The sequence below is a fragment of the Typha angustifolia genome, chromosome 12, assembly GCF_048772165.1.
Source record: "Typha angustifolia cultivar Huaian chromosome 12, ASM4877216v1, whole genome shotgun sequence".
NCBI classification, from domain to species: domain Eukaryota; kingdom Viridiplantae; phylum Streptophyta; class Magnoliopsida; order Poales; family Typhaceae; genus Typha; species Typha angustifolia.
In genome coordinates this window covers 7,727,886-7,754,551 of record NC_133250.1, presented here as the reverse complement: position 1 = coordinate 7,754,551, position 26,666 = coordinate 7,727,886, and the positions used below count along the sequence as shown (strand labels likewise).

The 26,666-nt window shown below is 35.9% G+C and overlaps 3 protein-coding genes and 1 pseudogene across 4 annotated transcripts; 2 read left to right on the top strand and 2 right to left on the bottom strand.

Annotated features, from left to right (window-relative positions):
- Window positions 1-594: 594 nt before the first annotated feature.
- On the top strand, window positions 595-6,410 carry LOC140772241 (synaptotagmin-5-like). The gene is made up of 13 exons (XM_073114214.1): window positions 595-1,035; window positions 1,697-1,801; window positions 1,891-1,941; window positions 2,099-2,219; window positions 2,897-3,018; window positions 3,108-3,209; window positions 3,289-3,363; window positions 3,471-3,550; window positions 3,636-3,786; window positions 3,854-4,084; window positions 5,242-5,538; window positions 5,613-5,726; window positions 6,055-6,410. Exons 1-13 carry the CDS (start codon window positions 931-933, stop codon window positions 6,196-6,198), a joined length of 1,698 nt encoding a protein of 565 aa, XP_072970315.1. The 5' UTR covers window positions 595-930; the 3' UTR covers window positions 6,199-6,410.
- A 1,302-nt stretch (window positions 6,411-7,712) lies between these two features.
- On the bottom strand, window positions 7,713-14,932 carry LOC140771919 (translocase of chloroplast 90, chloroplastic). Of its 2 annotated transcripts, XM_073113750.1 has the most exons (4): window positions 14,733-14,932; window positions 12,139-12,254; window positions 11,807-12,034; window positions 7,713-10,749 (listed from the first exon to the last, which is right to left on the bottom strand). In XM_073113750.1, the coding sequence occupies exon 4, from the start codon at window positions 10,727-10,729 to the stop codon at window positions 8,528-8,530; it is 2,202 nt and encodes a 733-aa protein (XP_072969851.1). In that variant the 5' UTR covers window positions 10,730-10,749; window positions 11,807-12,034; window positions 12,139-12,254; window positions 14,733-14,932; the 3' UTR covers window positions 7,713-8,527. The 2 variants fall into 2 exon arrangements, with proteins under 2 accessions (XP_072969851.1, XP_072969853.1); XM_073113752.1 differs by lacking the exon at window positions 11,807-12,034 and having other exon boundaries at window positions 14,733-14,891.
- On the bottom strand, window positions 13,878-20,190 carry LOC140772049 (probable monogalactosyldiacylglycerol synthase 2, chloroplastic; annotated as a pseudogene).
- Window positions 20,191-22,162: 1,972 nt separating this feature from the next.
- Window positions 22,163-23,062, top strand: LOC140771992 (triphosphate tunnel metalloenzyme 3). Its single transcript, XM_073113854.1, has one exon. It carries the CDS (start codon window positions 22,308-22,310, stop codon window positions 22,929-22,931), a length of 624 nt encoding a protein of 207 aa, XP_072969955.1. The 5' UTR covers window positions 22,163-22,307; the 3' UTR covers window positions 22,932-23,062.
- Window positions 23,063-26,666: the final 3,604 nt, after the last annotated feature.

The window sequence follows — 26,666 nt, the reverse complement described above, 5'->3', positions numbered from 1 at the left end:
AGGACTCAATAACTATAAATTTTATAATAAAATTTTGAAACAGAATATACAAGTATTCAATAACTATAAAATCCATAATAACATTATAAAATAGAAAAGATAGATGTTCAATAAGTGTGAAATCCGTGATTAAACTACCAAACAAAATTAAAATTTTCGTTCAAATTCATTAATTGCAACAGCTTCCCATCACATCATAGAGAGTCAAATTGAAAAGAAAAATACCTCACAACCGGCCTAAGTGATAAAAATAAAATTTTAAGTGTATTTTTTATGCAAATGAATCTAATTTCAAGGTATATATATATATAATACGAGTCATAGTTTCTGTGCTATATAATATTTATTAATATTCTAAAATTAACTTAAGTAGATTGTTATGTAATTTAATCTCCTTGATCAGCTCGTTTAGATTTGAGGTTGAAATTAGTTCAAAATTGGCTTAAATTCTTGGTGTGACCGCGGTTAAATTTTTATCCACAACCGGAATAACTAAAATCAAACTTTATCCAGCTTAATCGCTCCCATCCACACGTGATACTCACGCGAGCCCTCTCCGTCGGCAATGCCCCGATCTTATTCTTATCACACACACACACACACACCAACCCCACCGCACCCGCATCCGCATCCACACCCCCTGTTCCTGCCGACGAAGAAACGAACCAAAACGCCAAGCTACCGAAGCGTAGTCTCCTCCTCTTCCTCTATCCGTCCTCCCTCTTTTCCTCGATAGATCTCTTTCACACCCCACCAAGTAATCCCAAACCCCTGGTATCTCGCCACTCCCAGCTGATCCACTCGGTTCTCAAATCTCTTTCTTGTTCTTGAAGTTGTTGTTGTTGTTGTTGTTGGTGGTGGCGGTGGTGGTATCTCTTCCTCGGTTTGCTACTTGGGTTTTTCCTTTGTCGTTTTTCGTTGTGGTTTGGGATGTCGTTCTTCGTGGGATTGGTCCTCGGGGTGGCGTTCGGGGTCGGGCTCGTCATGGCTTTCGCGCATTGCGAGAATTACCGGGCCAAGCAGCGAAGCGAACTGGTGAAGTTGCCTCCTTTTGATCTTTTCTCGGTCTTTTTGTTCTTTTTTTTTCTGCTTCATTTTTGGAATCAATTAGTCGTTGGAAGACAAGAAGAACACGATGTGAGGTTAGGAACCTATCTTGTTAGAGTTGAGAGAATTCGAAGGCCAAGGAGGGGAATTATGATATCTCTTCTTCTATGTTTCAGTTAGCCCTTCTAGGCACGCGGTTTTTGGCTATATCGTACGTAAATTTGATGTGCAAATTTAGATAAGGCCGTAGCTGTAACAATTTATTAACTACATGCATCTCTATGGAAACTTTATAATGTGAAAAATTGATGAATATTGAATATCTAGACAACTACATGATGATGTCTGAGGATTCTATATATATATATATATATATATATATATATATATATATATATATATATATGCTATATACTTGGAACCACAAGAAATTTGTAGATTCTGGATATTATTAGTTGCAAACAATGCATGAACATGTTCTCTATTATGTTAGCCTATTATGCTTATTTCATTCATTTTGGTACATTTTCCTCAAGCATTAAAATTCTGACATTTAGTTATGTCAGACACAGAACTTGTGTCTCATTTTCTTTTACTAGCTAAGGATCTGGAACAAAGGCCTTTCTGAAACGGATAATTTTATTTGCAGGCTGCTACAATTGCCGCATTCTCAAAGATGACAGTTCAAGATTCAAGAAAACTTTTTCCACCTGAATTTTACCCATCATGGGTTGTTTTTTCACAGCGCCAGAAGTTAAGTTAGTTATATATCATATAAATTTGATGTGTGCTACCTTGTTCTGTATTAAAATACTGATTTGGATCATTTTTCCATTCTTTCAGCTAAAGTGGCTCAACCTTGAGCTGACGAAAATCTGGCCTTACATAAATGAGGTGCTGAATCTTGGAACTCTGAAAGCTTAGTACATTTAATATTGATGTGCTAACTCCTTGTGAAGTTGCTTTGTTGAAATTTATTAATGTATGTTTTGCAAAGGAACATTCTCTGTGAATGGGATGATTAAGTTTAATTAAGATGCTGTTATTACAGGCTGCATCTGATCTGATAAAAATTTCTGTCGAGCCAGTTCTTGAGCAATACAAATCTGCTATCTTAGCTTCACTCAAATTTTCAAAGCTAACACTTGGTACTGTTGCTCCACAATTTACAGGTGTGGTTTTTTAGATAGACATTTTAACTTACTGATTACGAATCAATTAGAAGCATCACTTTTACTATCACAAATATCTCTTATCTGATATAGACACCAGATTCTAACTTGACCTTGTCTGCATATGCTATTTTGTTGAGTAATGATGTCGAATATGTATACTAGATATGTAATACCAAGTGCTGGTGGTTTATAAATCCTTGATCCTAACTACCATATGAAACTTATCTGTCGTTGGGTACTTGGGTCTATTCTGCCTCTTAGTGAATTGGTATTTTCTGGGATATTGAACCAAATGTCTTTCTTGTTTTGAAGTTTAAACTGGTAAGTAAACCATTGGAACCATGAAGCAATTGACTGGACCAAATGAGAATTTTCTTGATGGACCTAATGATTGTCTGTCTTTAGTTTTGCTGATTTGAGCTGTGATGAGCTGTGTTGTCTTATGGATCACATGCTGTTTTTTTCTTTTCTTTTATGTTCATTTATCTCAGTCATTTTTGTTTTGTTGCCATTTTACTGTTTTCTAAATTTCGCATTGCCTAAACAACATGCCACCTCGCATTTTGTGATACCATTATAGTTTCTTTCTTTCTTTTAAACTCACTGTCGTCTTACAGATCCTTCTTCCTTCCTTTCTTTTTCCTACAGTTCTTAATATGAAATGACTTCTGTAGGCATTTCTGTAATTGAAGATGATCCATCTGGAATCACCTTGGAGTTAGAGTTAAACTGGGACGGTAATCCCAACATTGTTCTTGATATTCAGACAATGTTGGGTGTGTCACTTCCTATACAGGTATCTAAGATAGTCCTACATTTTCACTTTTATTGATTTCAACGTATGAAAGATGCTGAGTATCTGGCTTCAAATTCTCCAATCTTTAGGTGAAAAACATTGGCTTTACAGGGGTATTCCGTTTAATCTTTAAACCTTTGGTGGAGCAATTTCCATGCTTTGGAGCTGTCTCTTATTCTTTGAGAGAAAAAGTATAATCCTTTCTTCTAGTATTTTGATCTTGAAGTCATGTGGCACTACATAGTTACAACATCATACTTTTGAGTGTAGAAAAATCTGGACTTCACTCTCAAAATTATCGGTGGTGAATTATCGTCCATTCCTGGAATTTCTGATGCAATTGAGGTTCCGTTGTCCCCACCCCCATCCAGTTTCATGAATCCATCTCTTCTATGTACATGCTGAAAATGGCATATATTTGTTGCTCTTCTAAAGTTTATTTGTTTCTCTAGGACACCATAAGGGATGCTATTGAGGACTCAATAACATGGCCGGTGCGTAAAGTTGTTCCAATATTACCTGGTGATTACAGGTATTCCCTGAAAGGCTGAAACATAATAGTTACTTAAATTTTATGGTGCATGCACAATGTTGAGGGCAGCCTAATTGTTTCTTAGTGACCTGGAACTTAAGCCTGTTGGAGTATTGGAAGTAAAGCTTGTTCAAGCAAGAGATTTGACAAACAAGGACATAGTAGGAAAATCTGATCCCTTTGCTGTATTGTATGTGCGTCCATTACATGACAGAACTAAGAAGAGCAAAACAATAGTAAGTGATGATGTGATTTCTCTTCTTTTATTTCAACTATATTCTTCTAATGCTTGTATTTTTCTAGAACAATGATTTGAACCCAATCTGGAATGAGCACTTTGAATTCATAGTTGAGGATCCATCTACTCAACGTTTGACAGTGAAGATCTATGATGATGAAGGGATCCAGGCATCAGAGCTTATTGGTTGCACTCAAGTACACTTAGCGGACCTTCAACCAGGAAAAGTAAAAGACCTCTGGTTGAATCTAGTCAAAGATTTGGAAGTCCAAAGAGACAAGAAAAATCGTGGCCAGGTCAGCTTAGACTTTAATGTTCCAATTTCTCAATACTTGTTATCCTCCTCCTTTCCTCCTTTCAGCAATGTATAGGTTACTTTATAGGTATATTAGTTAAAATAAAGAGACGCTTTTACTAATTTAGATCTTCAAACAACAAAATCTATTAAAAGTAGATACTGCTTAGATATGATCTGTTGATTGCTGCCTTTCTATTCTTGTTGACATTTTATAATTGTTAATTTTCATGGATAGTCTATTGTGAAACAATGGTTTATGATACTGAAACTTGTTCACGTGCAAATATTAGATCCTTTTAATAGGTATTCTATCAGTAGGGCATTCTCATTGATTAACCATGAATAGAATGTTAAGAGAGTTAAAATGGAGCCTACACATCTCTAAGGGATAAATCCTAAAGTTCTCCAAATGTTATGCTGCATAATAAAAAGGAAACCTTTTAAGTTTTTGACGATTATAATGAACACTCGTGCTTTTTCCAAGGTGCTCCAATAATAATTAGTGCTAATACAACTACCTGCATTTCTATAATTCTATTGATGTGATTAGTTGGTGTTGTCCAATGGCTCATTTCCTCTGATATATTTATTTTTACATTACTCAGTATCAAGTCCTTAGGAGTCTTCTTTTTGTATCACTCCAATGATTGTATTTGCTTTAATATCGTTCGTCATCTATGGAAGAAAGCAATCTTGCGCAGTTGTGCATGTACTTAGTAACATTACCCCTGTGCCCCTTTTCTACACCTAAGATAGCTTTGAATAATTGTACTGTAATGGAATCAGCAGAGAGTCACTATCCATCCATTGACAAGTTGCTCTATCCAGGCATATGTTGGTGTATTTGGTATTGTTTGTAGATATTGGAAATGATGTGATTACATCATGTCATTGTTAACTTCTTCTTTCAACTTGTTGCTGTTGCTTTATAGTTTATAAATCTCCTTGCATTATATAAAGCTAGTTTATAGTTATATTAGTGGAGAAATGACTTTCTGGCCACTAATAACTGGTGCTTGTTAAATATGCCCTTATGTCGGTGAATGTTTTTCAATTTGTTGACGTGTTGAGGCTAAGTATATCTCTTGAGCTTTGTGTATGTAGTTTAGGTGATTCTTGCATCACTTCATATCAGATACTCCATGTGTTCATCAGGTGCACCTGGAACTTCTATACTGTCCGTTTGGAGTGCAAAGTGGGTTTTCCAATCCTTTTGCCACTCAATTTTCTTTGACTTCTTTGGAGAAGGCCCTCAAGAGTGAGGCCAATGGCTCTGAGGCTGCTGATATCGACAAGGCAGTGAATCAGAAGAAAAGGGATGTTATTGTGAGGGGTGTGCTCTCTGTGACTGTCATATCAGCAGAAGACTTGCCTGCCATGGATGTGATGGGAAAGGCAGACCCATATGTTGTGCTTTATATGAAGAAATTGGGAACAAAAAGCAAAACAAGGGTAATCTCCTGATCTGTATGGAAATATTTGGGAACTTTTGTCTTTGTTCTTGCCACATAACCTGATATCTGCAGGTAGTGAATGAAAATTTGAATCCAACCTGGAACCAAACTTTTGACTTCGTCGTGGAAGATGGCCTGCATGATATGCTTATTTTGGAAGTCTGGGACCATGATACATTTGGCAAGGTGAGTTTGCGTGCACTTTAAGTTTGCTTGTACAGTAGTAGGATTCATTTAATTTGTTGAAAGTTCTGCCAGTTCTTTTATTTTTCTTCATAATAGATTCTTAGCTTTATGATTTGTTTCTTTAGAGGATTGACTTCTTTTTCTAATATCCTTTGTCTTCTCTCATTTCTCAACTTCTAGTTTCCTATGTAGGGAAACGATAGTAATTGGCTTTTAATAAATTTGTTTCATTCGGGGCATTCCTTCAAGCAGATCTGATTTAGGTGCAAAGTTCGCTTTGTTTTTCATAGTTTAGTTATAGTCTAATTTTCACATATCATCATAACAGGATTATATGGGAAGATGCATAATGACCCTAACAAGGGTTATAATGGAAGGAGAATTTACAGATAGCTTTCCTTTAGAGGGGGCTAAATCCGGGAAGCTAAATCTGCACCTTAAGTGGACTCCACAGCCAATTTACCGGGACTAATGAAGACGATCTGATCTTGGTTCTCTTCAGTGGATGGTTTGTCCTCTGATTATGCTTTAAGGTGCAGGTAAGGAAGCAAATGTAACCCATGACAGCCTCCCACTAGCAACTGGGTTAAGCTTACTTTGTAAAATTATGTGTTCTAGCAGAGTTGAGTGTAAATCACGATATACATGAGGACGTATAAAATAAATAGAGATTTCTTTATTTACATTCAAAACGTTCATGATTGAGGAGCAGTACTCATAGATTGGATTAGACGGTAAGAGTAATTGGTGCAAGTAATAGGTTTAATTTGTTTTTCTTTTATAATCTACATGGGACTATTTCCTCCTGGAAAATGACCATTCTGCTTGAATGACTCGGCAGCATTTAGAGGCAGGTGAGAGGTGTCTAGAGACACAATCAAGTTTTGCAAAAACGGATGACATATCCAAACATAGTGGCATCTCAAATGATAATGGTTCTCCTACTAGAATCAGCTTGTTCTTTATTTTTTTTATTCAAAAAATGGGGAAGAATCCCGAATTTGCTAGAATGATGAGTCTAATCTTATGTAGTTTCAGAGGTTTTCATATAATATTTGTTAATCGAGCAGTAATAATATAGCAATCACCTTATCCTTCAGTGGTTAATACTTTTTATAAGGCCGGTGTTTTTTTTTTCAAGAACTTAAACTGTCATTTCTTTGTAGTTGTGGTCGGATTGTACGGTAGAAAATGTGCTTTAAATGCATTCAATTGATCGTTGTTTCTATTTTAGAGAAGCACGTAAAAGATGTGTTTATCTGCAACTTGGAAGAAAGATCATAAATATGATAGCTTCATGGCTCTGGTAATCCACTGAAATAATTTTAGGCCTTTTGTATTAATACCCCTGTAAAACAACCACTCCTTAAGGCCGTTTAGTTTTATGTATTTAAAAAAAACTAAAAAACTGGATCTGTATATATAAAATCTAACACAGAAATCAGTTTTCAGTTCATAGATCTACTAAAATATCATTTCCAAGGAGAGATCCACATGTAGTATTTTCACATCCATTTTAATTAATCTGTGATGGAAAGAAAAGAGACCAAACGATCTCTTAATATATAGTCAATTAAAATGTTTGCTTTTATATCTCTCATAAAACTCCTCATTTTTGAATACATAACCTTCATATGTATTTAAGACAACTAGATACTTTGAATCACAACAAAGTCCGCTCGAAATGCTGGCAAAACATCAAATTTGGAGAAATTGTGATCCCTTTTTTGCACTGTAGGTAAATCAATGGTAATAAATTGTTTTATAATAAAACTAAGGAAAAATACAGAAGAAGCTCATAATCTTTATTTCTGTTCCTCAGGTCCCTCCTAGATCGTTAGATAATATTCCGATGATACAAAGGGAAGCAAAGAATATCGAAAATTATGTAACTATAAGAGATACTATAATTATAGGAAAATTTGTGACCATAAGAGATACTATAATTCTTTAGAAGTGACTACCCTATTTGAGATGATATCCTGCAACACTTGGTGCAAAAAGTCCGGACATTCTTGAACACACGATGCACACGGTACAAACAAAAGTAATAGAATCCGCAAAGGTTATGGATATGAGATGTGTGTTTAGCTTCATTAAAAAAGTTCACACTCAACAATCTTTTATCCAGGTAATTCTATAAAATTTTTGCCTCAGTAACTCATCTAATTCTGCCTCATGTTGTTCACAGTAGGATTAACAACAAGAATAATAGTATTGCCTGCCTATTTAAAATGAATAACCACTGTTATCAAAAAAAATATTGTAGAAATAGTAAAGAACTGCAGGTGGTTAGATCTGACAACTGATCACTGCCCTAGTGGCTAGAATTTTGTCTCCTATCCATTCTTGGCAACATGTAATTTCTTTGGCATCTTACAGAACTGATGGATAAAAATAATGGTAGACCTCATGTAAGATACCCCATACCTCTCCAAGTTATAGGCTCAATATGAACAGGAAAACCTTTCTTTACCAAGGGAGCTCAGAACTTACTGATAGAAGTTTTCTCACATGGTTTGCAACTTGCATGCTTGGGATCTTGGATGAAAAATGATTCCATACTTCTCCAAGTTGTAGGCTCCAAATGAACAGAACAGCCTTTCTTCGCGATGGAATCTTGAAACATTCTGATTAGAATTCTCACACGATCACTATACACTTGCGCTCTTAGATAGAAAATGAGAACAATGCACGTTAGTTAGAAGTGATGGGGCACCACATATCCGGCTCCAGCAATCATGCAGTCATGGCCTTTTTGTCATCATTCTGCTTATTCAATTTTAACTAATTTCTCAGCATTACTCCACAACATCCATTGATTTTCTCCTAAATAAGGCCTGGATCAATGAAATAACTGCTACCAGTGCTATTTCAACGTGATCTGAGGTGCTTGTCCTGACACAGACCTGACCTAATTTTCTACTATTCAGATTAGCACTAATAGAAACTGTAGAGCCATGGCCAACTCGGAAATCTGACTGAATAGAGCCCCCAAGAACAGTATCTTTGTCAAAGGAAAGCATAGTAGCTGCGAAGGATACTTTCTCATCTCTGGCAGGGTAATCTTTCCCCTTTATTATTGCTTCTAAACTTCCCCCATATGCCACTTGTCCACAGCCCCCCATCCTTCCGGTGTTCATCGTCAACTTAAACCTCCTCCCTACAGCGATGGAGTCCTCTAACTTGGCCCCAACAAAATACAAGTTACCATATTTTGTTACAGAGAACCCACCTCCGGTAGTGTTCCAGGACATATTGCGAAATTTAGCATCTCCATGAGCAGTGCAAACCAAATCCCGGCCAGAAGTTTGAATGTCAACTCCCCCAAGAAAAGATTGGTCATTTGGACCTGTATACCTTGCTGCACATTCTGATCGGATACTAAAATCGTCTTTGTCTTTGCTCATCTGTCCAGCAATTGAAGTATGGATATTCCTCTTTATGTTCTGGGAAGCCTCCAAGCTAATCCCATCAAACCCAACATCATGATCCCATCCTTGGGGATCCAAAACAGGCCTCCAGAGCCATTGATCATTACCTAGTTGGCAGCGATATCTATAAACAGGACAGTCAGAGTCAAAACTTTGCGGTATAGCAATATCTGTCACTTGCATGGCCTCTTGGGGAGAGCTGCTCTCAAAATCATCATTGACAAAAGATGCATCATCACTTTGAAGAATGGCTAGCTTTCGCCTCCTAGCTTCTTCTTTTAGTTGCTTCTTCAGATACAGAGTCTCACGATAATCCAGCTCATCAAGATAAGCATTTCTCTGAGCTTTGGATAACTTCTGGTATTGGGCCTTCGTTAGAATACGGATTGGAGGTAGTTGATCATATTCATCCTCATCATTGTCTGATATCTCACCTAATTCATTGTCAATGCCACCAGAACTAGAAAAGGAATGGGTTCTCAGTAGTGAAGAGAGGAGATGGGGCAGCGAAGGCAATCTGGTGCCTGCAGATGTTAATTGCAAGCTATCCTGAAATTTCAGGAGAGAGTTTGCTTCCCCGAGTACCTTTGTAGCTGTACATAACAAAAAAAACTTGGACATCCAAATGTGGCCATTTGGAAGAACTTTTTCACCCTTGGTGTTTGTTCGACACATTGGATGATTCTCAACTAAAACAACTGGGTTCTCAAGCTGTGTATTAGAGACTGCCTGGCGTATATAGTGCTGCAATATATTCGTGCGATGATGAACAAAGGATTCATAATTCACCGGATAGCCATCAGGTCCTTCAGGACGAGTTGAAGAATGAGTCATGACAAGAATAGTGTTAAACCAGATTGAAGAACCAAAGACATCAGTTATAAGTTTCAGCAGTGGGTAATCATTGTAGCCCTTGTTAATAAGATCAAGTCGCTCAAAGTATAAAACAATGTCAGGCGGTGATTTTCTAATGAAGCGTCGAACTTTATGCATAAGCACTCTATTTTGCCGCTGATTTCTGCATGAAGGTAAGAGACCCGGTGTATCAATAACTGTGACTTTCATTCCTTTAATTGTTCCAACAATTTCCTGGATACTCTTGGTGGCAGGTTGGAATGCATCGGTAACTACCTTTGGTTGATCAAATATCGAGTTTATGGTTGCACTCTTGCCTACACCAGTTTTCCCCAGAAGAAGAATCTTAAAAGAGAAGTCCAAATTAGGTCGGCTAGTTGCCTCCTGCTCTGCTGCTATAGCTCTAGCTTTATTAGTCTTAAGACTGGGTCTCTTTACCTCTGATTCACCAGTTCGTATCAAAGTAGCAAGTTGCAATCTGTACAAAACCTGGGCAACGACAATATCATCAGGTGACTCTCCAATTCTATGGATGAGACGCAAGAACTTGATTTGGAGTGCCTCAACTTTCTTTAGAGGATCTTGATCCTTATCCTCAGAGTTCTGCTGAGCTATATCAGAAGTCAAAGTCGTAACAACCATCGGGCCTGCTGGAGATTCAGACACTTGGTTGTCACTCAAATTGTTATTGTCAACTGAACCACTTTCTCCCATGTTTGTCCTATCTACAGTACCTGAACCACAAAAGCCATGATCAGAAGCCTGCATGCCAAATTTAATTAACAGAAGGAATTTCAACTGAGATCAAACTAATTCAGTTAAAGTTCTTGCTTTCCATCACTATAACAATAGCTATTATGTTGAATTACTTTTTCCCTATTACAATGAGATACTCTGATAATGATAGTTAATAGTTAAAATAAATGAAAACATAAATTGACATAATGTACTCGTAAAAATTCAGACAGGACAATTATATGTAATTATGTATAAGGAGAATAGATGAAAGCAACATATTAGAGAGATGAAGTTCAAAAAAAAAATCAATAGCTTAAGATTTGTATACAAAATAAGGCTTGATTTAGCAGTATGTTTTAACAAATTAATCCTTTAATAGAAAGAGATAGAAAATTATAACTTGTTTAAAGCTCGTAAAGATCATCATATTTGGATCTTCATGGTGGAAAGATTTAGTGGTAAGATCAAAAGAAACTGAAGAAATATTTAAAGAAAAAGGGTAAGTCAATAGATGTTTGTAGTGCTTGATCCAGCTCAGTGAGAAAAAAATTCTCAATGCTAGAAAACTATATAAGTCCTAGATTCCATGTAAGGTTCGATTGGCCTGACACAGTCCTGAACCAAAACCAAGGAAGGTTCATGCACAGCTGATAGAAAAGCTACATATATGCTCAAAATATTGGGTCATACTCGGCTTTCCTCATCATCAATTATCATAGGAAATTAGAACTAATAAAAGTCAGTCTATTGGAGCCTGTTAGGCTGTGCAAGATTTAAAGTCAACCTAGAAGGGCAAGATCAGGAAGTAGAGAAAAAAGAAAGAAAAACTTAAAGTTTTTGTTAGAATTAGGAAGAACCAATTGAATGAATATGTGAACGAGATGTTAGATTTCTCCAATAATAAATTGCTTACAAATTTCAGATATGTCCATTTGTGGGTAAGAATAGACCACGAAGCATAGATTCAGCACAATGCAGAAATGAGAATTCATGAAACAGACAATATACTTTCATGTTCCAAGCCTCAAATCACTAGTTAATGGATGCACCAACTTTTTCAAAATAAATGGATGCATGTTCCCCATTCCACAGTTTGCCGCATGTCACGATAACCAAGTACAACCTGGTTCCTTCTTTCCTCTTCCTGAACAAGAGCTCAGTTGGCTCCATCAAGTGCAACCTTCATTTGGTTATCAACTAAAATGGGCTGCCACAGAGAGTGTAATAAGCCCATACAAAATTTCCAACAAGGTCAAACTCCTCTAAACATACATTGGCAACCTATTCCAACAAATTGTAATACCAACAAGCAGAAGATTAATATGAAATATCTTCTAAGAGATGCATTAGAAAAAAAAAAGAAAAAGAAGAGAAAGAATGTATACCTTGATTCATAGTTTGTCCATCTGGAGAATCCTCATCAAAAAAGCTGAAAGGCCTTGCAGACAGCAAAGACTTGGATACGAGTTGACAGGAAACCCACTTTTTAAAATTCATCATCCTTCATAAAGAAATTGAAACAAAAGGATGAAATTTGATATTCAATAATGCATATGTCTATCCAAGTATAAATAACTTTGAAGATTAAAATCAATAGGTACCTTCAGAAGGTTATAATGCTAAACTTACACCACGCAAAAATGAATACCTTATACCAAGAATTTTAAAAATGCAGTACTTCATTATTTCATCATCCTATTGGAAACATTTACTCTTGTTCCCTTTATTTGGAATACCTTATAACAAGACAATATGTCATGCAACAGCTATTACTACAAGATAGCATAGAATGAACTTCAAAAAATTGATATGAAAATATGAAACAACTCAACATGATGAACCTCCCAAGAGAAAAGAAAAGGAAAAAGGAACAGGTATGAATTAAATTGGATATCAAACAATTAAGGTCAACCAAGATAGTTCAGCTTTTCTTATCTCCTGCATTTTTTCAGGAATTTTAGATGAAACTCCTTGTTCATTTCAAAATTCTTTTGCATAATAATTCAAATGATACAATTAAACCATCGGATGATAAGAGAAGCACATTATCCAGACTTGTTTGTCTCAATCATTTTCTACGGTTTCTATGTAACACTAACTTTAAGGGATTATTTCTTATGGTTTTGGAAGAAATACAAAGGTGTTTAAGTGCACGAAGCTCCTACAATGGGGGTCTGAGAGAAGATGTATGAAGCTTTCCCTTTATTTTGTAGGAGACTTTTTCAATGGTTTGAAGTCATAATTCTTGGATGTAGGGAAAAGTCTTATGGTCACATCATGTGATGCCCCCATGAAATATGTTGTGTCTTAGCAATATTTTTTTATAGCAGCCACTCTAGGAAAGGTGTCAGCCCAAGGCCCAAGAGCCCACTAATCATGCAAAAGCGTTCATTCTTCTAATCTTCTTGTAATGGTTTAGAACTACAATCAATTAATTAAATCTCAACATCAATGATCCAATTTACGGTTTCAGAATATAAAAAAGGGAAATTAATGTCTTAACCATCAGATGTCAACTATGTAATATGGAAATATAAATATACTTAGTACTACAAATGTGCAAATGATATACTGTCACCTTTAACATACTATACCTCAGATAGTTCACAGTTGCAATGCATGAAAGTTAAAATATGAATTATTATGAACTTATGATTATGGGTTTTGGCAAACAGTTATGGATACAACATGTGCAAAGATGAGCAAGTACAAATAACCAGTCATACTTAGCAATATACCATTGGAGGTCCTTTAAATCATTTAATTTAAAAAATATATATCAAGGAGTGCTATTGGACATAGGCTTCTGTTAATGTGTTTGCTTTGGTCAACAGCATCACTTAGCAACACATTAAATTTTGGATTTGAATGTAACAAAATAGATTTGGATGCTAAAGCAAAGAGACTAAAGTTGCTTTTGATATAAATATCTTGTACTAACTAGAGGAGGAGTGGAGAAGAAAAGATGATAAAAAAATGAAAAGATGAATGAAGACTAGAACTAGAAGAGAGTAACAAGTAGGAGCAATCAGATGTATTATTAAACAATTTCCTTTCATACATATGGATTAAATGGGCTTTCAATGATCCTATTAATAGACACCCTAATAACTTGAAGAGTTTCTCAAATTGTAATAATGGCTGACTGCTGTCTAACCTTTCTTACAATTGGGCATGAAACATGAAATGCCATAAGGTAATCAAAGTAGTAAGTACCATTCTGAGACAACAAACTTTTGACTTTAACAAGCAACTGCAACGTCAGATTCCAGTTTGAACCATTGATAAAGAATCCTAAAGTTATTACTTTTTGCTTGTTGGTATTCAAAGTATACCTAGCAAATATACAAAAACATAGAGTGAATATTAAAACCATATCAATAGAATGAATAATTTGGACTAGATTTGACAAATTATGCATGAAGTCATGATATTTAATAGTGCAGCATTAGCTCCCATGATCCATATTGCACTATTTGGTTAAGCCATCCTTTAAACAATGGGTTGCAGCACAAAACAAGATCAATTTCCTTTAGTAGCATGTTATTAACTTATCCATTTTTGTTCAGCCTTGCAAACATAGATTTAATGCTTAATTTTGGCATCTTGATTCAATGATTTCTAGAGAGTACATGAAAGCTTATTTATTTCCTTTTTTTCCACTGAGAGCTGATGGATTCAACTCAAGAGCTGAATTCTCTACTTCCTAATCTAATACCTTTCACGCCATGACACAAATGAACCTAGTTCTTCACAAACAAATTAATTAGCATAAATTAGAATGCCAAAGACTTTCTACACGGCATCACAACTCCAGGCCTAACGAATCTCCTCACCCTACCGCCCTAAACTAGCACAATCCAATACGTTTCTCTCCAAGTGGTACAGAAGAGAATTCGATCAACAACTCATCAAACCTAAACCGAGTTCCAATCCTTGAATAAAAGCCGATACTCGGCATCTCGATCGAGTGCAATACCTGAAGAATCGGCGGGGCTGCTGATCACGGAACGGATCGAAGCAGCTGTTCTGGTCGATTCCTCTGCGTCTTCTGGGGGATTTTGGGGTGAGACGGAGAGAGAGAGAGCGAAGAGAGGAGGAGGGAGAACCCGAGGCGGCTTCGTATCCCGACCAAAGATTCGACGATTACAGTTGTTTGGTTTCCTCTCCTCTTTCTTATCGCTTAGGAGTCCAATTTGGAAGGGGAGGAAAGGGACCGCTTGGTTTATTTGGGTTCAGCGATTTGCACCAAACACAACGTGTCTGGTCAATTGACAATTGGACACCCAAAAAATAAAATAAAATCCAATAAAATCCAATATTGGGCAATTTTGTTTTTGTTTTAGGAGAAACTTATAAATAGCACCCTCTATTTGGTCTATATTATAAATAAACCCCTCTCTTTTTATTATTTATAAATAAAAATTTGTCTCATTTGCTATAAAATACCAAACTGTTACTCTAACAAGTATACGACGGAACCGAATGGAATAAAAGGTAGAATATTTTGTCCATTTTCAATGATATTTTTATGTTTCCTAATAATTTACCCCTTTCTTTCTCCTTTTATATCACCTTTATAATTAAATAACGATATTTTCAATCCATCGATCTCTTGTGGGATTCATTGGATATAATTTTTGTACTTTAGAGGCTTGATTTGATCATAGAAATCAAGCTGCTTTAGAAACTTTATGTAGTTTTATAATTAAGTTAAACTGATAATTGAGTTAAATTAATTTAGAAATTGTGACTTGGTAATCTTTTAGCAAATAGAGGCAGAAAATTTATAAATATTAAAAAAGGAGGGCTTTATTTATAATATAATTAAAATTAATGGTGTTATTTATAAATTTTCTCTTTTTTAATATTTGATTATATATTAGATATGAACATTTCCAAATCAGTTGTCATTTTTTTTTTCTTTCAGCAAATAATGCTTCAAACCCTAATAAATTAAAAAAAAATCTATAACAAAACTAGCATTTTATATTGCATATAAAACGCTAACTCGATCAGCATCTTATTTGATTAAATGACAAATCCAAGATTTACCTATAAAAATTTAGAATGTCAGATATTGCCGGTCCAAGAACTTCAATTAAACTTTCTTTCTTATCAAGATTGAGAATTAAAAACACTTCAATAAATATCCTATTACACTAGGCAACCAAGAAATTTATATCAGAGTCCACTTCAATAATGTAAAGTATCTGGATAAGATGAAAACATAGATAAGTATATATATATTTGTTGGTTCTCACTTCTTAGTAAGAATGATACAGAGAAGCAATGGACTATTTGTGACTATCTATTTCTATCTCACAAGGGGTTAGAATTCTAGCTAGCCCACTTCATCAAGGACAAGGTACAATTCAAACGCTAGTAGATGTGTTGGGTATTATAAGCGAGAGTTGAGAATATATATATATATATATATATATATATATATATAACATTATAGTATTTGATAGCTAATCTAATCATTTTAGATATATTTTTATATTATAAGTTCAGTTAAAAAAGTAACTAGTTAAATTTAACAGACTGAATATTATTTTTGAAAGAGCTCAATAATTTTAGTTGTAATTGTAACATTTTAGAAAATATTATAGTGGCAATTGAGATATTTAGAAAAATGACTAAGTTAGAGTGCATTACTGGAGTTCTTTTTATTGTTTGGATATCCATAATCTACATTAATTGATCACCTTTATCATGGAGCAAGATTAAATGTAAGTAGCAACTTAGAACTAACTTGTCGAGGGCTGAAGTCGATTTGATCAAACGGCCCAGCTCGCCCATACTCAGCCTGACCCAGCCAGGTTTGGACTGGCCTAAGTCTGGCCTGGACCCGGTTTAGGCCCGGCTCGAGCCCGAGCCTGAACTACCCATGGGCGGCACAAGCCAGCCCTTTGCCCACCCGACCCGGCTCGGAAGCCTACTTGTTTAGCCCCCCCATTCTGCTACAGTAATTTGCCCGTTCTGCTATAGTAATTTGCCGTTTTGCTATAGTAAAAATCAATGGAAATTTTGGTATTATACTGTTTTGCATTATTTTAAGCACACCTTTAAAAAATTTTAATTATTTTTTAAATAGAGGAACATAAATATTTTTTTAAAAATAAGCTAATAGTAAAAAAAAATTCTAAAAATAGCTAAAATGTGGTTTGGGCTGAGTGATTGGTGGGTCGGGCCGGCTCGGCCCGACCGGCTAGCCCAATCTCTCACGGGCTGACAAGTGGTAACGGGCTAGACTATTCTAGCCCGGCCTAAGTAATTGGTGGGTCGACCTGTGAATAAATACTTAAGCTCAATTAGCCTGAAAAGCTCGGCCCGAACCCGACCCGGCTCGAGTGATTGGTGGGTCGGGCCGTGAACAAATACTTAAGTCCGGTTGGCCCGGCCTGCCTGATGATCATGTCTAGGGTGAAGTCATTGAGAATCATAGGAAGTCCCCTTATTGAAGCCTCAGTAATTATACTTGGCCTAGCCTAAAGCAGCAAAAAGAAAAAAAGAAAAAAAATGAATCCAATTAGAAAATAGTATTTGAAAGGATTAATTACATATTCACCGATGAACTATGATTTTGTATCATATTTCACCTCTGAAAATGGGGATGATAATATAATTTCTATGCTTATAGAAATGTGTGAAGTGTTTCATTTTGGATAGTATAATAGGTACCTTTGTTATGATGCAATCACAAGCACTTATCCATTTCTCTATCTCATTCTCAAAACCTCTTATAGCAACTTCAACCGGGCTCCAAATTTAACCGAGCTCCAAATTCTAAATTTGAAGCCCGGTTGAGCTCCAATGGAGCTCTAAAACTAGCTCCAAAGTTGGAGCTAGCAATAGTGGGGCTCCAAATTTGGAGCCCCACCATGAAAATGGAGCCCGGCTCCATTTGTCATTTCAATCTTTTGAAATACCAAAATTGCCCAATAATTATTACATTCAATAATTTTAATTCCATTTATATCTTTTATTAAATAATTTAGTTAGTTAAATTGAGTATATAATTAGTTTTACTAATCGGTTTTTAATAAAAATAATACCATTGAAAAGTTGTCATCGAGACCTTTAAAATGAGTCTAATATTAAATTATTTTTGAGTTAATTTAAATTTTAAATTTTTTTTGTATAAAAATGAGTCTAATAAATTATGTGTCCTAAAATATAATTAAATTATTTCTAATATAAATATTAAATATTAAAATACATTAGATATGAAATACATCAAACATGAAATACATTAAAAATAAAACCGGAACCGGAATCGGTGGCTATGGAACCGAAATCGGTGACTACGGAGATGACTTACCAGAATATTAAACATCTATTATTTTTATTATGTTTGGTTAATTTCTGGTTATTTTATATAATGTAATTTTGATATCTTAATTAATAACATGTAATGCTTATTTCAATGTTTCATATAATGTAATTTCGATGCGTTTGATTAAAAAATTAGTAATTTGAAGTTACTTTTGAAATTATTAAATATTAGTCTTATTTTAAAGATCTTAATAAGAGTTTTCTAACCATATATTTTTTATTAAAAAATAATAATGCTAAGATGACCTATTAAGTAATTTAAAATAGCTAATATAATAATATATATTTTAATATTATTTTAATATATATGGAGCCCGGTGCGTTGGAGTGCACCGGGCTCTTGCTCCATTTTTGGCTCCATATTTGGAGCCTTAGAGCCACGTTGGAGATGCTCATTTGCAATGAATGAGTATGATCATTGAATTACAAAATATATGCATAATTCAGACAAAAAAAGTTCTCATCTAAAAAATATGGTACCTTGTCGAGGACCTTCCATTTGATCGTCTACAATGACAATCGTAGCATATGATTACGACCAAATATGATTACAATTTGTCCAATGGTTTTGTTGAGCTCTCTATCATAGAGTGCTTTAGTCTTCTTTACTAGACCCACTCCTTCACCACTTCCCATTAGAAGAACTGCAGGCAAATGAGGATTCATCTCTAGTTCCTCTCTTAGATCTTCCTGTAAAGTGCATCAAAGATCAAATTATCATTCAAATATATTAACTATTTTACGTTGAGGGTTTAGGATTTTATATACCAGAACGAAAGAAGAGAAAGAGAAAGTTTCGAGGTCAGTATTCATATATTTTTGGTCCCCATATTTCTTAATTTTCACTCTTGTTGATATGTTTTTCTTCACCCATCTCTCAAGAAGTTAGTGTGCGTGTCTCTAGTGTATCTAGAGAGACTTAGATTCATAAGAGATGTACATGTGGTTATTGTTTTACTGCATTACTTGCTTCCACATCAACTTTCCTACATTGGAGCACTAAATAGTGAAATGAGAGAGGCAAGGCCTTGACAAGAACCGCATGGCAAAATGATGGCCTGATAAGCAACCCGAAGACACGAATTTGAGAATGTCCCTGGCCCTCAAGAAGAGCTCTTTCCGCCACCTTCTCGGAAGGGTAGTAACATCTAGTAACACCATTGTGGAACCTGAATTAATTCAGAATGATTCAATCTTTATACATGTGGATGTAGTAATAGTAGCAGTAGTATTTTGTAAATGAGGAATTGAAGTTACCATGTATGATGGTAGGTATTTAGATTAGTGATGATAGTAACAAAAGGCACTCTTTGTTGAAGGCTTTGCCATTTGAGCACCCACAGAGGTATATGCCGCATGAGGGGATGCATACTATGATGATATCTGGCTTATACTTCATTAATCCAACTGCCACTTTCCTATGAATCATAAGTATCAATCAGATAAGTAGATAGTTGAAAATTCTAAAAAATTTGTCCTTTATAATAGAATACTATCTTTCTCCCTTACAACATTACAATAGACTGCTATCTCAGTATATAATTTTATCAATCTAATTGCATGCCATGGCATTTAATAGTAAGAAGATACACATACTTGGTATAGATGGTAGCAAGGGCAGCGAGGTAAAGGCAATGGACCCGATGAGGCAAAGTGTCATAGAATGCCACCTTCCATAGCTGCACATGCTTCACCATAAACTTGTATGATCTCTCCATATCATTAAGCAGCCATTCACCATACTCTTTCCTCAAATCCTTCACAAATCCTAAAAGATCAAAACTTTAAGATTAATTGGACAAAAATTAGTGCAAAAAGTTCCAAAAACTGAGCAAAACCATAAGAAAACCGAGGAAAGGCAACCAAATTTCAGAAAGAAAAGAATCCAAAAATGCGAAAGAAGGCATCTTTATGGGTTTTGGAGCTCCACGAACCTGGTTATTGTTGCCGAACTCGAGGTGGAAGGCGTCATGAATGGCGACGGTGGAGGCATAGTGGCTGCTACTGGTGTTGCTCACGAGGACGAGCACGTTCTTGTGATGATGGTGGGTGTAGTTGAGAGCCGTCGGTGTGGGAGCAGCATTGTTGGGGGTCATAGTAGTAGCCTTTTTCCCTGCCGCCCCGGAACACTACCTCCTTTATTGACCTCCTCCGCGGCAATGGCACCACTGACATCACCATAGGTATAGAGATGAGACAGTTTGTGCGTAGATTTGAAGGAGAGGAGGTGGATGGATATATCAATTGCCTCATATTGGAGAGGTGGCCATTATGGAACCTTCGGGTTTAAAGATTTGCTCCCGCCACAGTGAGGTGCGAATCGTTGTTGTGGTGTTCCTTATGAGCAACGAGTTTGTGTGAAGAAAAAAAAACTAATTTTGATCCTAGCTTGACTTGTTTAATTTCAATTTGACCATAATTTCTAGCTTCTTTTGAGTTGAACCGAGCTTAACCCTAATGAGCTGCTTGATCAAATTGATCATATTTAAGAATATCTTTATTAGTGTAAAATTGATTCATGGAAACTAATGGAATGGACTACTCCCTTTTTATTTAGTGAATTTGATCATTTGAAACCAGCGGTGCATCTAAAAAGGACTTGGAATAAAGTGTTTGAGTTCTTTTTTTTACATAATTCGACAACTTTAGTTATGCTAGAAACTCATCTATCAAAGACTAACGCCTCTTATTATGTAGATAGACTGGGCGACTGGACTGACATAAGTGTGTCAAATTATGGTGACATTTTGGCTTGGAGATCTTCTATTGTGTATCTTCCTCCATTTTGAGTCTCTCCCACGCGAGAGATCTTTCGGTTGGAGTTGATAAATTTTTCTTATTCAAGGACCCTTGGATTTGCATAGGTAATTTCAATTCGATAGTTAAGCTTATGATGTTAAAGATGCTATACCTCCCATCTTTTGTTTGACAGTTTGTGACTTTAATTATTTTATTTCAAAAAATAGCCTTATAATTTTGGGTTTATATGTGGTGCAATAATCAAAGCCATGTTCTTAGGAGACTTAATCTAGTTTTGGTTAACTCCAACTCCTTATTTCCTTTTGTCTCGGCCAAGCATCTATCTAGTGCCGGCTCATATCATTTCCTTCCTATCCTTTTGATTTGAATTATTCTGGCTTGAGTATCATGCCGTGAAGGAAATTATTTTTGAGGTGTTGTCGTATTTATCTCTTTCTTCTGCTTTACTTAATTTGCTAATCCTATTTACTAAGGTCTATGATGTAGTTTCCTCTTGGGACAGCAATAGAACATGGCTTAGCCCAGCCCAAACCTAGATCACAATAATATATCCTTAAGACATAACCCTTGTTTCTTAATTTGTGTACTTATTTCCACACCTACTCTAATCTAGTTGACAAATTTTATATATACCAAGCTTCACTTAAAATCAATTCCAAGTCTAACTTAATAGAATTGAAATCAAAATTCATCATATCTATATCCAAGAGAGCTCGAGCCAGTTTTGTTTATTTATTTTGTTAAGTTACATACGGCTATTATGTTGGACTAAAGAAACTATTAACGAATAAGATAATATCACATCATTTTGCTATATACACTCCATGAACTTCTCTTTAAATATATAAATCCGTTGAACTAAGAATTATTTTATCATATAGACTATTGAATATAAATATTTATGTGGATATTTCTTTTAAACTTAGGATATTTATATGGATATAAAAAAATTTAAAGTGTGTATGTAAAAACGGTGATAATTTAGGAGGCTCTATGTAATTAACCCTAAAGTATTAAGAGATTGTTTGTGAATGTAGCAGTATTATTATTATTATTATTATTATTATTATTATTTAAATGATAACTATATTTTAAACATTATTATTATTATTATTTAAACGGCGATATTCTTCTTTTTGGGACCACTTCATAAAGACACCTTTAATCTATTATTCCCATCCCTCGAGGGAAAATAAACACAGTCGGGAACTATCATGCTTCGGAGGAAGCCCACCAAGATCGAGGTGAAGGCGGAGGACCGCGAAGAGCTCGAAGAACTACTCCGCCTGCGCTCCTCCTCCTCCTCCTCCTCCAAACCCCACCCCAATCCCAATTCTAATCCCAATCCTAACCCTAACCCTAACTCTAATCCCCTCCACAAGCTCCTCCTCGACCCCCTCGACCCGACCTCCAAATCCCACCGCATCGGCCTCCAACCCTAACCCTAACACCGATGGAAGTCGAGATCAAGCTCCGGCTCCCCGACGCCGTCGCCCACCAGCTCCTCTCCGACGCCCTCGCCCCCTACCACCTCCGTACCCACCTCCAGGAGAACCTCTTCTTCGACGGCCCCGCTGGGGAGCTCTCCGCCGCATTCGCCGCCCTCCGCCTCCGCTTCTACGACGGCGACTCCCGCTGCGTCCTCTCCCTCAAGGCCCGCCCCCGCCTCACCGCCGGCATCAGCCGTGTCGAGGAGGAGGAGGAGGAGGTCGACCCCTCTCTGGCCCGCGCCTGCGTCGCCGAGCCGTGGCGGCTCGTCGCCATGGCGAAGGGGTCGTCGCAGATCATGAGGAGAGCCATCCAGGAGTTCGGATTGGGGGAAAAGGAGGAATCTTTGGTTTGCCTTGGGGGGTTTAGGAATGTTAGGGCTGTGTACGGGTGGAAAGAAGGGTTGATACTGGAGCTTGATGAGACGCAGTTTGACTTCGGAACGAGCTATGAGGTGGAGTGCGAGACGGCGGAGCCGGAGAAGACCAGGGAATTGCTCGAGAGCTTCTTGAAGGAGATCGGAGTCCCCTACTCTTACTCTGAGACCAACAAATTTGCGGCTTTCAGGTCTGGAAAGTTGCTGCCTTGAGTAAATCTTTTCTGGACTACTACTTATTTGATCGAATCTATATGTACTGGATATAAAATTTATTTTGACGAATCTTTGGAGATATTATTATGCTTCTGATAATGGTTTATTGGTAGAAAGTTATGATAACCATTGGATTGGTGTTTAACATCTTGCATAATGTTCTTATTGTTTACTAAATAACTAAACTGTTTGTGATAGGCTGATAGCAATATGGGTGTTGGAAGCATTTCTTTTGCTGATAGATAAATTGGATGCAATTAGAATGATGCGGATTAGGCTGTTAGTGCATTTGGGTTGTACTGATAAGCATATCATGAAATCAAGATTGTTTCTCTTCAAATTTTTTTTCCTACAAATCTTAAGCGGAGCAATATTAGGAAGATATTAGTGGTCTATGCTGTTGGATTCGAAATCTCCATCATAGGTTTCTCTTGAGTTATTAGTCAATGTGATAGAAAAGTAATTTTAGAAAGACAGGGATAATTGAAGATATGTACTATGTAGGGCCTCGTTTGGAATGAGTGTTAGCACCTAGAATGCTGGTAGCTATGCTCATTTTTATTTATTTATTTATGTTTCTCATCTTGGGTAGGTCTGTCATTTGATGGGTTTTTAGATGGCGTATGATTCATGCATAAGAGTATTTATTCATGAATTAGATCTTCATTTAATACATTTTAGAATCAAATACCTATTTATTTATATTATGCTGAAATTTTGTATAAACTAAGTCACGTCACAATTAATGCATAAAGCCTAATTATAGGCGAAGGGATGCGTACAAAATAATGTGTACTTTTTAGGTAAGATTTTTATTATAATAAATATACTTATTCACACATTTTAGTAATTAAACACAGATTTTTATTTAAACTTATTTAAGGTAATTATTATATTTTATAATTAAATAATTGAATGTGAGTAAAAGTATAGAGGTACCTAATTTACATTTAAGTTCTCATATTTTTTACAAAACTTTATACAGGAACCAAACGAAATAATTGTTGGCCATGGCAAATTAGCAATATGAGTAAGATAGAAAGAGGCTCTTACCTTGAATAAACTTCTGTACAATGGCATGAATACATCACTTGAACTAAAACTTATATGGTTGTGAAGAGTTATTTTAGTTTGATTACTTCGTTAGTGTTTGTTCCCCTTTCTCTTCTTTTTCAGCCTCATCGAGAAATCGAGTGGCTAACAATCTTGTATGCCAGTTAAAGCGAAGCTCCTTCGGTTTTTGCCATTCATAGGCTCTCATCTCTCTCCTCTTTCGGGAGAGGCCACACTAACTGGCCTCTTCCCATCGACTTTCGAGGGTGAATCCAACAACTAATATCGCCGTCTCTTCTCCTTTTTCGGATGTGGATTTTGATAACCTCCATGACTACGGGCCATAGAGAGGGTGTCTCATTGCCCCCAACCACCCTAGCCGCCAATCCTTAGGTTGTGCGCACTCCCCTCCCTCCCCGTTTATTTGGTTTGGTTCTTCAATCATCTCTCCTAGCATCTCACTAGTTTGCTCCTTCTTTGGTGTCGAGCCTTTTTTATTTTATCCTTGTGTACATCTATGCCTCACCTCTAGTATGGGGTGTGCTGGTAGGCGTGCTGGTCCTCGGCTAGCTGGGCTAGTGTTCATCAACAACCACCTTTTTTTTCTCTTTAGGTATGGCCTAACTCATATTGATCAGTAGGTTGGTAGTGGTTTGAGTTGCGGCCCAGCTCAAGTGGCTATCTTTTAGGTATTTTAATGAGTTTGTATTATAGTTTTTGGTTACTTATAGCCCAGTCTATTACTTTGGACCTTAGGTTGACCCAACTGGATTAGTTGTTCCTTAATTTATTTTAATTTACTTTAGTAGTTTTATTTAATTATTCACGTCAACTTGATTCTTAAATATTAATCATATTTAGAGGTGGTTTTGTTAGTTATAATATTTGTTATAAACCAATATTAAATGAGGCTGTGGTGTGAGAATCTCTTTACTAATCACGCCTAACGAGGGATTAGTTCTAATTGATAATCATTTTTAAAAATACTCAATGGAGCAAATTAATTGAATGTTGTCTATTTTATTAAATTTTAAATCGATAATAATTAGTGGAATTATAAATTTAAAGTTAATTGGATTAATTACTTTTAATAATGCATCAGATTATTATTATTGCTATACAAAATGTAAGAATTCCTAAATGGACCTATCTAAACTTGTAACAATTATCCGTGGATTATTTAATTAATTAGTTTAGGTAGGCTTGTGATTATGGTTATTACTTCATTATCAAGGCAGATTCAATGCGAGGGTGATCTATGGCGCAATTAAAGCTAGTCAACTAGGAAACAATTTAAAGCAAGTGGCTCCTTCATGGTCCAGAAGGAATGTAATATTGAAGGGATGTTGTACTTTATGGTCTCACTGCGTTCATATCATGCATATACAAATATTTATTTATTAATCAGCATAATTATGTTATTTTACTATTTTATATTTATACATGGATTGTTGGATGCATTTATACGGTATGATAACTTTGATGTACATGTCGTGTAATTAATAATATTGATCACTGCACAATTTGCATATATTACTATGTAGTTAAGTCCTGTCTTGATAATGCATGTTTTCTCGCACAGCCTAGGATCAGGGGGCATAGTATATATATTACATATATTTATCGGCTAAAGTCAAGGTCGAGGTCGTGAGGTTTGGATATGCTAGAGGTATTGTGTGCGCTGGTTTGAGCAAGCGTAGTACTTTCAAGTATGGAGGCTAGACATTAGATGATCTTAAACTATGATCGAGAGATAGGAGTCATAGATTTAGCACTACCTGTGACACATGGGTTAGGTTGAGTTATGGCATGTGCGTTCCGCACATGTGGTGTGATGATTGTGAGTAGAGGACTCAGGTAGATAGCATCGATATACGTTGTTGATTATGTGATGGGCTTACGACTGACATTAGTTTGCGTGTCCAATATGTTTGAGTTTCTTATTGTTTATATTATTGGTGGAAATATTTAGCTTCTATCTTATGTATTATATAGAAATATTGACAATCATGTTACATAAAAACCATGTAAGTTTTAATCACACGAGGGGAACTTTACTCACACGAGGGGATATGTATTTAGTTGCGGATGTTTCAATATACTTAGATTTATGTGCACTAATAATTAAAAGAAAATTTAAACTTGTAAAGCCTCAAGATTGGATACAATAATTATCAAATCATTCATTTGTCTCCTTCTCTTGTACCATTATCTTTAGTAAGTGCCTTAGTGGATCATTTGTTTCTGACCCTCCAATTCATAGTATCTTTCTTTACATGCAAAACTTCATGGATAGAGTCAGAGGTGATGAATCTCGATATAATGAAAGACACTGAAAATCTGCAGCTCATGTCCTTCTGTACTCTTCTTTTTATCTTGACATTGTATTGATAATTTTTTATACAGGATTTGCAAGATGAGTAACAAAAGAAGGGAGGAAAAATAATATTGACGGCTCCTCCTCCCCTGAAATTGCTATATATATATATATATTATATATCTTGCTATGTTAGCTTCTTATGATAAAAATCTCATAAGTCTTTTTCTTTAGTACTAAGAAGTTGCTTACATTTGTTCTGCCGTTAACTACTATAACCATACTTAACAATGAAATTCACAATTAGGTCCTACATTTAAGATAAATCCCAGTACATCATATAATTGTATCTTCGTTTACTG

Coding starts and splice junctions, on each gene's coding strand:
- LOC140771992 (XM_073113854.1), top strand. CDS start 22,308: ATGGAAGTCGAGATCAAGCTCCGGCTCCCCGACGCCGTCGCCCACCAG.
- LOC140772241 (XM_073114214.1), top strand. CDS start 931: ATGTCGTTCTTCGTGGGATTGGTCCTCGGGGTGGCGTTCGGGGTCGGG. Junction 1,802..1,890: donor TTTTTTCACAGCGCCAGAAG/TTAAGTTAGTTA, acceptor CCATTCTTTCAG/CTAAAGTGGCTCAACCTTGA. Junction 3,019..3,107: donor GTGTGTCACTTCCTATACAG/GTATCTAAGATA, acceptor TCCAATCTTTAG/GTGAAAAACATTGGCTTTAC.
- LOC140771919 (XM_073113752.1), bottom strand. CDS start 12,253: ATGATGAATTTTAAAAAGTGGGTTTCCTGTCAACTCGTATCCAAGTCT. Junction 10,750..12,138: donor TGGACAAACTATGAATCAAG/GTATACATTCTT, acceptor TTTGTGGTTCAG/GTACTGTAGATAGGACAAAC.